At 49.3% G+C, this 12,303-nt stretch overlaps 1 protein-coding gene across 8 annotated transcripts in view; it reads right to left on the bottom strand.

Annotated features, from left to right (window-relative positions):
• The window catches only part of LOC142569016 (uncharacterized), a 179,492-nt gene that overhangs the window by 80,581 nt on the left and 86,608 nt on the right, over positions 1 to 12,303 (bottom strand). For all 8 annotated transcript variants that reach the window (XM_075678535.1, XM_075678539.1, XM_075678538.1 and 5 more), the window contains one exon: positions 405 to 431. In XM_075678535.1, coding sequence (XP_075534650.1) covers positions 405 to 431 — 27 coding nt within the window. The remainder of the gene's footprint in view (positions 1 to 404; positions 432 to 12,303) is intronic.

Genomic DNA, 12,303 nt, shown 5'->3' with positions numbered 1-12,303 from the left:
CCCAGATGGCGTGCAGCACAATTTTGACCAGTCAGCTACACTAAACGAGAACAAGCAGGCAAAATTATATTTGATTTATATATGTTAAGGAATAATCTTTCTTTTTTTTACCAGCCGCTCTCACCGTAATCCAAATATTGTACTGATCCCTACGGCCACCGGATTGCTGGTTTCTTTACTAATGCACTGTTCACTAAACGTAAGTGGTACGGTCGATCCATGACCCGCCGAACCCATGACCACTCGATGACGAATAATATGGTTTATGCACGAAAGATTATAAGATAGCGGGAGATCTGTGAAAAAAGCATGTCTTTTTCACAGCGGGATATGGACATCTGTCGCATTCCTCGTGAAATACTACAGCGCTGCATCAACAGTACGGTAGTTTTCAATTTCCTTACTTCAGGTTGGCTGTATCGGCGGCGTCACTGAAAAGAAAGAAAGAGCATTTTGGCATTGAGTTTTGTTTGTCTATGGTAAAACTGTAGCGTATACACAGAGCGAAGGACACAAAGTTTTTTATAAACAAGCAATTATATATATATATATATATATATATATATATATATATATATATATATATATATATATATATATATATATATATATATATATATATATATATATCTGCACCCCTGCTAGCTGCAATGAGCATGTAAAAAGTTCATCGCTATTGATAACCAGCGTCTTTCAGTGCCTTCTATTGTGAACCAGGCCCTTTTTCGGCGCTGATCGCACTGGGGACGCTGGCGCTCGCTCGGAGTCACCGGGACACACGCGAGAACGCTGGATAAGAGAGGGGTCATAGTGGACGAGATGCTGGTATCACTGCCATGACGCTGAAGCACACTGGGTTGTGCTGCACACGTGCTGGCTCTCGCTGCTGTTGACTGGCTGGCACTTAAAACTACCCTGGTTACGTCTGCGCTACACTGATTTCAACATGGATGTATACGCGCTGCTGAAGAATGAATGCTTTTAAACAATTTCTTGGGGAAATACAAGTCTCATGTTCTAAAGAACGCTATAACTTGGGGCCATGAAATTTCATTTCGTGTGGCAGCTTGGAATAAAAGTGCCTCAGCTGCTTTTTTTATATGTGCATGAATTTTTACAGTGGAGATCACTTCATTTTTTTCGTTTCCCTTTTGACAGCTCGTATAGCTACATTGTTGAACGAAACCACGCAAACCCAAATAAACCCTCGTTTTTTAGTAGTTCGCACGTATTCAATGACTGCTAGTTATCGGTGTTGGCGCAGTGTTGCGGAGTCGGCACAATACCTAGAAGTCGTTCAGGCAGATTCGAATGGGCCTCGAGTTCGAAGCCTACCGCTGAATAATATCATCGCACTCATAACAAATCTCAGGTGATTCGGGCGCTTCCACCTTCCCTAGTGTACTACAATATATAGATAAAAGTTTCTGAGGCTCAAATGCCCACATATAATCATTCGCCATATACCCGGGCCAAGATCGGTCACTTCTACCGTAGCGTAGGCCTAGGGTATCTGGCGAGTCTGTCAACCCGCTATCGGCCCGTCTTTGCCCAGGAATCAACAAGCATAACATGAATAAATCACTCTAGATTTCAGCTTTCGCATTGGGGCTGTTAAACAATCCATAGTTCGTGGCTAACGTGTAAGCTCATGAAGTCATGAGTGCCGATGTGACGCATTATACACATACGGATATGCGCTATCGCCGAAGGCTGCCAGCACTAGCCTACGCTTCTCTGACGAAGACACGGGACTAGGCAGACGTGGTGATTGAAACGCATCGTTGAACTAACAAAACATTGGATAACCCTTGCACGAAGAACAAGAAAGCGCAATCAAAATCGGTAGCAACAGCCCATACAGTGTCCTGAGTCAGCGGACCATCTAGGATTCTTTTCGTAGTTGGAATACCAATGGAATATGAAAATCGGTGTTGTGACACTTTCTGTCATACTGGTGAATGAGGACAGCAATTCTTATTTTTTATATAGGCGTAAGTTTTAGCTGGTGGGGCGATAGCGCATCGACATTATGTGTGCGAGACGGGTCTCTGTGAAACTCTCTGTGATCTTGACATGGCAAATTATCCACACCTTGTGAAGTGCTGACGTCGGAAGTTCCACGAAGTGAGAGTGGAGAATGAAGACGACTCTGGAAATGGTCGTTTTTTTCATGTTCTCCGCTTCAATGGATTCAGCAGCCTGCTGAGGCGTCAGCCAGCAGGAATGACTACCGTATTTTGCTACATCGTATTCTTAGCGGTAAACTGGTTGCGGACTCCATTATCTGGCATGCTGACTTACGTGATCTAAAGTCCAGAGCCCAAGACTTCAGAAACTCCTTTCGCAATGTTATTGACTTGAAGAAAATAAGTTATAAGGTCACTGAAGTGGCCGGCAGCTCAGGCAGGGCCAGCATCGGATCGGCAGAAGCGGTAACCGTAAGATGCCTCGAGAGCAAGCTCCAAAATTAGACAGACGTACGATGGCGCACCAAACCCCGATCTCGATCGACCGTTCACTCAGGCAGAGCTCCGTGCGGCGTTAGACAAACTTACCAGAAACACGAGTCCCGGCAAGCACGGAATCACTAATATGCGCCTACGCAACCTCCCAGAATCTGCCCCAACAGCACTGCTACACCACTACAACGGCAGCATTTGTCCACGCAGGATGTGCTCCTGCTCCTCAAAGAAGACTTGCTTGACTACCTCGATCCTAGGCGCAAATCATCATTCCTGGCAATTGACGTGAAGGGAGCATTCGACAACGCGAGCCACGAAGCCATTCTCCACAACCTCGAAGATGCAGGCTGTGAAGCACGGATCTATAACTACATCAGCAGCTTTTTGATACAGCGGACAGCAACAGTAGGGGCCTGAAGATTACACAGGGATAAGTTTCGGCTACCCAACAAAGGAACCACACTAGGACCCAGTTACTTCACCATTCCTTTTCAATATCTCATTGATCAAGCTAACGCAGCAACTTAACAGCATTCGAAGCCTACGACGTGCACTTTACGCCGACGACATCACGCTCTGGAGCAAAGTATCTACTACTGAACAATACGAACGCAATCTACAAGAAGCCGTCGTTACTATCGAAATATACCTCCGAGGCTGCGGTCTCTTACGGTCTCCAATACGCACCCGAAAAGTCGGCGCTTGTCGTCCTGAGAGCACGGACAGGAGAAAGACCATCTAACCATATCGAACCCTATCCTAGCGTCTCGCTCAATAGAACCAAAATCTATACAGTCGACTGTCTTCGCGGGCTCGAACTTCACATCCACAAGGCCGGATCAGGGGCGGCCACTCTCCTGCGTCCCCAACGCAAACGGTCACATGTTACGCACCTCGTCAAGAGGATCACAAAGCAAAGAAGCAGACTCAAGCAGGAAGACACACTAAGCATAATTCAAGCTCTACTAACCAGCCGTATCACCTACGGAACACCCTACTTGACGCTCAAGCCAGCAGAAATCAACAAACTTAATGTTGTCATTCGAAAGGCAATCAACGTAGCCTTGAGCCTCCCACCCATAGCATCAAAGGAGATTCTCCTCAAGCTCGGCGTCCACAATAAGCAGTAAGAGCTTGTCGACGCTCATAAAAGCCGCAAACTACAGTGTATCAAGCTCACACCCACCGGACGTGCAGTTTTGCGCTACCTCAACTACAGTGAAATCTACATTGCATGCACAGACCAGAAAGCATGAATCACCCGTAGTTCGCGACTGTATGAGCGCTGCAACTACCCGGCGTAATATGCATCTAACTTCCAATAAGGAGCGTCGGCAAAGCAAAGTTCGCGGACTCAGCACGAAATACGAGAGAGAACCTGATACGAGGTACACCGATGCTGTTCTGTGTATTAAGCGAAACGCATTTGCCCTAAGCGTCATGGATGACCAAGGCAAAAAACTCGCAGGTGCCACCATCCGAGTAAGAGCCCCCGAGATTGCAGAAGAAACGGCAATCGCTCTGGCAATAACTACTTCCTGTGACATAGCAGTAATCCTAATAGACTCCCAAGCAGCAGCTCGCCACTATCGCCCTGTATGCGTCCGTGATATGTGTCCTTTATGACGCATATCAGAAACCGCGCTCAAAATACTTAGAAATAATATCGCACGCGCCCCGCTCCCCGACACCCACATCAACGGGGTTCCAGGCCATCAGGACATGACACGAAATGGGGCGGCACACGCTGCAGCCCACGATCATACCAGCCAGGCTTTCCTGCCATCCCACACTAGTTCAGCTACCAACGTTGATGACATCGCCCTAAAGTACTTAAAGACCCTGAAGCACCAGCGACTCAGCAGAAGCACGTACGCTTCACCACAGAAGAACCTTAGCAAAGAGGAAGATGTCATGCTACACCGCCTACGGACAAACACTTACGAGAACTGAATAGTCATGCACAGACAACATCCGACGCAGTATCCGGGCACATGCCCCCTTTGAGACGCCCCAGACACGCTGCAACACATGGTCCAGGATTGCCCACTGCATGACACATCCGCACACCCCACGTCACACACTCCACAAGAGGATTGCAAAGAAGGTCGCCCCATAGAAGCACAACAAGAGCGCCCCAAATCACAGCACGTCCATACCAGACCTGAAGCGTGGGAGGCCAGGCTTTCGCCTGATGACCTGGACGACCAAAGCAGTCTCGTCGCCCACGTGAAGGAGGCAGCCCAAGCCATAGGGTTCTTGGAATAAGGAATCCTCCCACTTAGGGTGAACTGAGTTCTGACGCGGAATATAGTTACAGAAAATAAAAGTATAATTATCTCTCTTACTCCGCTTCAAAGGATTTAACGGCCTCTGGTCGAGGTGTTGCTGAGGCATCAGCCTGCAGGAATGACTGCCCTATTGTGCTGCATCATGTTCCTACGCGTAAGCTGGTTGTTGAATCCATTTTCCGGCATACTCAATTAGGTGCTCTACCGTCCAGGGCCCAAGACATCAGAGACTAATTTCGTAACGTTATTAACCTGAACAAATAAGGTTTTTTCGGTCAATTTCAGATATCGCACGTGCGGATGGTCAAGTGCAAATTAGCAATGACAAAAGCCAAGCTATTCGTAAATAGCTAAAAAAAGCGTAAATATGCTTATTAGAAAAAGGCGTACTCCCTAAACTTTAATATTTGACAGTTCTTGAAATTTGGGCTGGTTTTTTTATCAACCGGTTGTAAATACGTTATACACTGAGTTGTGCTGGCGCACTGGCGTTGCGGTTGGGAGATAGCCAAAGCGGAAATTTCCGAATTTTCTTGACCTGCAAAAATTTTAGACCATTGATTTTGTGCGCCGTATGAAAGAGTGAAGTATTCGAATGCAGGTTGCGCAAAGTTTTATAGATTGTAAGGAAAGTACAGTGAACGCATGCAGACTATACTGAATCTTACTAGCATGAAACAAAAAAGGTGTCCGCAATTAAGGGAAATCCCTGTCCTAAGTCATTAAACGAAGCTAAAGCGGCACACGGACACAAACTGGAAAGACATGCACAGATCTGTGTGTATTCGTGTTCGCACTATTTGCACGTTTTTTTATTTAATTTATGTATTACATACTGCAGACTCTTGGGTCCAAGCAGGTGGGTAGCATACGGGCAGCTTATCAAATTTATACCGTAGGTTCATGACAGAAGGTAAGGTGGCGAAATGCGCATGTGGAACCGGACGTGGAGACGGCGACGACATGTCCTGTGCGCGCCAGAAAATAGGGCATCACGCGGTCAAGCGACAATGGCAGCTTAAGTCGGTGGTGCATCGGCAGGCTACTGTAGCTGGGTAGCTGTTAAAGCTCAGGTGACTTGTGTCTCAATATTTGCTACCGGCTCAGTTGCGTGACCAAAAAGAGAAAGTTGACGTGCAACATTCTCGTGGATAAATGATTATTTTTGTAAGAATAAAACTGTATGGTCAGTGGCGTCGTCGCAAAGGTCCAAGCCGGAAAGGTCTGCTTTATCATGAGCTGCAAGGCGTGTTCAGGTACCTTTTTTGCGCAGCTCATCATTATTCTAGCAAAGCTAAATCAAGTCGGTGGCAATCTGGGGGTTTCTAAATACAGCCACGTGGAACGTGTGGTTATAGGTTCTTCTCATTGGATGTTTATTTTGCCCGCTCCGGCAATAGATTATAGTTCACACGTTTCGAGACAGAGCAGATTTTCGGTACAGTTTCTAGACCCCTCCGCGCTGCGTCGGGCCCGACTACGCAACAGCTACTCCACGCGAAGCCGGTGCATGGTGGGGCTGCTAAAGACCTGTCACGTATGTAGAGAAAGCAGACCAGGAAATGCGGTCGATTTCAAGATTTTTGCACACGAGGTCAGGCAGGGCAGAGAGAGAGAGAAACGTTTATTAAACGAAACAGTGTCCCGAGCGAGGCCAGATATCACCCTAAGGTGGGAGGGCTTCTTCGTCCAGGAACCCTCTGGCTTCGACTGCCCTCTTCGCCCTGGCGACGAGTTGTCGTTGGTCTTCCAGGTCCCCGAGGGTGAGCTTGGCCTCCCACGTTTCGAATAGGTCGTTTGCTTCTATTGCTCGTTTTGCGTGCGTTTCTCATTGCATTTCGCTGCCTTCCTGCCACGGGCATTCCAGGAGCAAGTGTGCCAGAGTGTCGGGTACGTTGCAAAGTGGGCAGTGGTAGCCGTGGAGCGTCGGGTAGAGGCGATGCAGTATCGTTCCGTGCGTGTATGTGTTACTTTGCAGGCGTCTAAGGATTACGCTTTCTTGTCTATAGAGTTTAGGGTGCGGTGGAGGGTACCCTCGACTCTTTAGCCTGTAATGTTGCAATATGGCCGAATAGTTGGTGGGTACGGCCTCCGACTCTTCTGTCACGGGTCCGAGAGCGCGTGGGGAGAGGGGAGCCCGGCTGACGTGCTCGCGGGCAGCGGCGTGGGCCGCTTCATTCCCCTCTAGTCCATCGTGTCCGGGTACCCACGTTACGCAGGTGTACGGGAGTGAAGTGCTTCGTCTTTTTAGTATCTTGAGTGCATCGGCCGAGATGTGGCCCCTCAAGAAGTTTCTGCAGGCGACCTGACAGTCGGTGAATATAACCGCTGCGTCTGTGCATGTGGTGGTGGCGAGAGTGATTGCCGCTTCTTCAGCCATTTCCGGGTTGGGTGCCTTGATGGTTGCCGATGCTGGCACGGAGCCTTGGGACTCTACGACGCTCAGAGCGTTCACGTTTCGATGCGGATACTTGGCTGCGTCAGTGTAGCGGGCATTCGGGTCATGCTTGAAGCTTCGTTTGATGGCGTTGGCTCTAGCCTGTCTTCTACTCTTGTGATATATGGGATGCATGTTGCGCGGGACGCGTGCGATGCAAATGCACTCTCGAATGCCCGGTGGTATTCGCTTTTTCTTGTCCGTGTCTACGACATACGTCTCGCTTTAGTTTAGGTGTCGGAGTACTAATCTCCCTGTGGGCATGAGCTTGAGTCGTTCCAGCTGGCTGTTCTTTTGCGCTTCGGCGAGCTCTTGCCACGTGTTGTGGACGCCCATCTTAAGGAGATGTGATGTAGAGGCCATGGCGGGGAGTCCCAGGGCGACTTTGATTGTCTTCCTTATCATGATGTTCAGCTTTTCTGTTTCAGCGTTCTTTAAAGCCGGGTACGGCGTGCCGTATGTGATGCGGCTGGTGAGGAGCGCTTGTATTATTCTTAGAGTGTCTTGTTCCTTGACCCCGCTTCTTTGCTTTGAGTTCCGTTTGACGAGGTGCGTTAGTTGCGAAAGGATGCGTTCTAGTCTCGGTAGGCTGGCAGCTCCCGAGCCGTCTTTGTGGATGTGGAGTCCAAGTATCGCATGGTGTCGACTTTCGGGATAGTTGCCCCGTTGAGTGTGATGCTGGGGCGGGCTCTTCGTAGTTGGGCTGTCGGCCTCTCGTTCTTGCTTTCAGGACGAGGTGTTCAAACTTCTCTAGGGCGCAACGGAGGCCGCAGTTTCGGAGATAGCTTTCGATGGTGTCGACGGCTTCTTGTAAGCTACTTTCTTGCCTTCCAACGTTCGTAGCTCTGGTCCAGAGCGTGATGTTATCAGCATGCATCGCGTGACGCAGATCTCGTATGGTCTCGAGTAGTGGGGGTAGCTTGATCATAGCTGCGTTAAAGAGTAGCGGTGAAATGACCGACCCTTGCGGGGTGCCTCTGTCTGGAAGTAGGAAGCTTTCGCTGCGGATGTTGCAGATTCCGACTGTTGCCATAAGGTCCATCAGAAAGTTTCTGACGTATGCGTAGGGCCTAGTGCCGCAGCCGGTGCCTTCGAGATTGTTGAGGATCGCGTCGTGGCTGACGTTATAAAAGGCTCCCTTGGCGTCTATTGCCACTCTAAAATATTTGGTTCGATTGTTTAGATAATCTAGGAGGCCTTCTTTTAGTTGTAAGAGTACATTCTGCGTTGAGAGGTGCTGCCTGAAACCGAACATTGTGTCTGGTAGGTGGTCGTTGTCTTCTAGGTACTGGGTAATGCGGTCGTGCACCGTATGTTCTAAAAGCTTTCCCGCGCACGAATTGAGGGAGATCGGGTGTAAGCTCTCCAAGCTGAGAGGTTTGTTGGCCTTGGGGAGCATGGTGATGTCCGAGTGCTTCCACACAGCAGGAAGTTCTCCTTTCTACCAGCACTCATTTTAGTAACGGAGGAGAGCCTCGGTGGCCTGTTTCGGTAGGTTCCGTAGGTGTTTGTTCCTGTCGATCCTGTCTTTACCTGGGCTAGTATTTCTAGTCAGCTTGGATAAGGCTACGTGGATTTCGGCCTGCGCGAAGGGTCGGTCGAGTTCTGGGTTCGGTTTTCCAGAGTATTCTTTGCTGCGAGTTGACGCGGTAGAGGGTGCGTCTCCGCATAGTTTCTTTTGTAGTTCTCGCAGGAGGTGTTCTTCTGATCCGGCGTGGTTGTGGATAAAACTGTGAAGATGCTGCTTCTGTTTTGTTTTGGTGGGATCAGTGGCCAGGAGTGCGCGTAGGAGGTGCCAGGTCCTCTTCGTGCTCAGATACCCCTGTAGCTTGTCACAGAAAGCGTGCCAGTTCTGCCGGACGAGGTGGTCCGCAGTCTTGAGCCTGCTTGGTAAGGAGAGCGACACGTGTTTTAGCTTTCTGTTAAGCTTTTGTCGCTTCCGTCTTTTCAGGAGGCCACTTCATGCCTCCCAGAGATTTAGAAGGTGCGCGTCGACCGCGGGCGTATCGGCATCGAGTTGTATGATCTTGGTGTGACGTTCTGCTGTGTCTAATACACTTTTGAGCCACTCGTCAATGTAAGTTATGCTTGCTCCGCAATGTAGCTTGTCCCTGAAGGATTTCCAATCGCTTAGCCGTGCAATTCCGGTCTTGGTCTGTTTACGGGTGTGTGCTACATCTAATTGGAGAATATGGTGATCGCTACCTAAGGTTTCCTGGAGTCGACTCCACTCTGCCCAGGGGACGCCGGCAGTAAAGGTAAGATAGGGGTTTGTGTTCCTGGAGACGCTGTTTCCAATTCTCGTTGTCTGGAGAGGATCATTCCAGAGGGTGAGTCTGTGTTGCTGGGCGGCATCGTGCACTCTACCACCCCTCTTTGTGGTGGTAGGATAGCCCCATGCCGTGTGCGAGGCGTTAAAGTCCCCCACTATGACAAGTTGATGTCCATTCGTGGATTTCCTGATTTTTCGTACAAAGTGATCGAAGTCCCGTAGCCGGTCGCGAGGCGGGCTGTACACGCTGGCCGCGAATAGGCTTTTCTGCGTCTTTCGTTCCGGTAAAACGTCGATTAAGGTGTGTTCGACCTGGGTGTTCTCTATGTCATGCTTTTGGGCTGTCAGAGTTTTCTTCACCAGTACGGCAGTTCATCGTGTTTGTGCATATGTGGCGTATCCTTGCAGTAGAACGTTCTGCGTGTTGGTTTCCTGTAGTGCTATGACGTCGGGTAGATTCAGCTTGACGAATTCTTGTAGATTGGCGTGTCGCGGGCGGTATGATTGACACTTCCATTGCTATATGCGTATAGTTGAATGCTGGTTCTTTGCCTTGTGGTTAGGGATCGCCATCGTCAATGGATTTGAATTCGCGTCGGCGATCGCGAGTGGGCGAGACCGAGCAAGAATCGCTGTGGCTGTTCGCCCGTGCCTTCTTCCGACTCGTGGGGCGCGAATTGTGGAGCTGGGCCTTGGTTATTCAGTTGTTCTTTACATGCGCGATAAAATTGTTGAGCTGTGGTGCGATCACATCTATTTTGGCGTTTAACGTGGCGATCTTGTTTTCAAAGGTGGCGGCTGTTTTTTCGACTGCTGATTGTTCAAATTTTCCCATTGTGTCGTGAATGTTCTTCATAAAGGCTTCTTGAAATATCAGGCACCTTGCATCTACTATGGTTTCAACGTCGGCCTCGGTCAACGTCGTTCCCGACGCTCTGTTTATGTTTTCGAGCTCCTGGCATTTTCGATGCAGCTTGTTTGAGTTCTTGTTGTTCTTTGCATTTTTGTAGCAGTTTATCGGTGAGCTCTTGCTGTTTCTGTTGACTGCGGACTACCTTGTCTATGAGATTTTGCTTGCTTTGCAATTGGCTGTGCTGATTCTACAGTTTGCTCTACTGGTTATGCTTTTTGTTTTCTAGGACCCGTATGACTGCGGCCTCGGCCGATGCATCCAAGCTGCTCGTACCATCCGAGTCGCTCGAGCCTTCGAAGCACTTCGCAGTATTGGCTTGGAGCTGCTGCGTCTGGGGGAGCTGCTCGCACTGACACTGCTGCCGGAGCTGGGCAGTCAGGTGCCCAGCTCCGGGCACTCTTCACTGCTGGAGCTCCAGTGGTTGTCTCTTTCTTGCAGTCTGTTAAGGCGCTTTTACCGTATATTGTAGGGTGGAGGACTTGGCTTCCGTCTCTTCTTGCACTCTGCACTTGCAGTCTCGTGCGCTTCTCCGCAGAGCTTGCAGGTCAGTGTGCAGTCGTGGTCTTGTGGTTGTCCAGTCTTGCCGCATTTGTAGCAAAAATCTGGGATCGGTTTCGGACAGACGTCTTGGCCGTGTCCCATGTTGCCACAGGTGCGGCAGTACTGCACTGACTTGCGATATGGTCTGCAGCGGAAGTCTACGCTCTGGAAGATGATGTGGTAGGGAACGTGCGGTCCTTCGAAGAATACGACTGCCGCGGTCGACTGACCCATCATTCGGGCGTGAAGAACGGTGTATCGTGCCAGTGCTCGGATTCCTGCCATGGGTTCTGCGGTGCTTCTTCCTGCTATGAGGCCATTGATGACGCCTCGGGAGACGTCGTCAGGAGTTATTAGCACTTACTCGGTCGTATTTGTCCATCGAATCATCCACCTAATTGTAGCCTGTTCTACTAAATATTCTGATGTCGTGTTACCTGAGTACGCCAAGACATATGATGGTTTAGGGAATAGAAACATGCGATCAGCTGGGATCTATCATGGAGAAACATGATAGTAGCGTCCGGCTGCGGAGTTCTAAAGTCATGAACAACCCAGCACCATTACTAAGTGAGGTGTGCCATAACTTCTCAACGCAGACTTGCAGCATGGGCGCTTTAACGTAAAGCTATTCCAAAAATTTGTATTGCAATTCTGCAATCAGCCCTCCATGATTGGTGAAAAAACTTTCGGGCCATCCACACTTCATGTGTCTTTCACGCGGTGTCATGAAAAACGCGAAAACGGCCCATCTGATATGATGTGTGCACACTGATTGTGCATGATCAGACCGAATGAAAAAAAAAATGATCATTTGCCATTCGATCCCTTTTTCACCATATTACGCTGCCGTTGATGAATCATTTTCGGGCTCCGCCCACTTGGCCCGTCTGTCGCTCGATGACCCAGAACCCTGAAAATATAGCCTCAAGGCGACGTGCACTCGTTGAAGACGTATTTATATGCCGATCAAAACTGAAATTCCTTTTCTGAATAGACGGAGGCTGCCTCGTTCCGAAAGGAATAAAAGATGACTGCCCGCGGATTGTTCTGGCCCTAGCTATTGAGAGCGGCCGCGGAGCATGGATTTCGTGGCACTATGGCGTTACAGAGGCATTTCGGCACATACGCAACATCATTTTGCCAACTATTCTTTGCTGAGGATCTGTTATGGCGGCATCTTTAACGTTCCGTTGCACGCCGCTGCAATTTTCGACCATCCCCTCGAAGTTAGGTAAGAGAAACGCATCGATCACAGACGCTGGCACCACCCTCTTCTGCCGGTTATCTACTTTCACTTTTCTGCCTGGGCCCCATCGGATCCCAGACCACTTGAGCTTGATCCACGCCTCTTGTTAGGCAAATCGATGATGAAATGTGCCCAA

Source organism: Dermacentor variabilis, unplaced genomic scaffold (genome assembly GCF_050947875.1).
Source record: "Dermacentor variabilis isolate Ectoservices unplaced genomic scaffold, ASM5094787v1 scaffold_33, whole genome shotgun sequence".
In the NCBI taxonomy this organism is placed as follows: domain Eukaryota; kingdom Metazoa; phylum Arthropoda; class Arachnida; order Ixodida; family Ixodidae; genus Dermacentor; species Dermacentor variabilis.
This window is presented reverse-complemented; position numbering and strand designations above follow the sequence as displayed.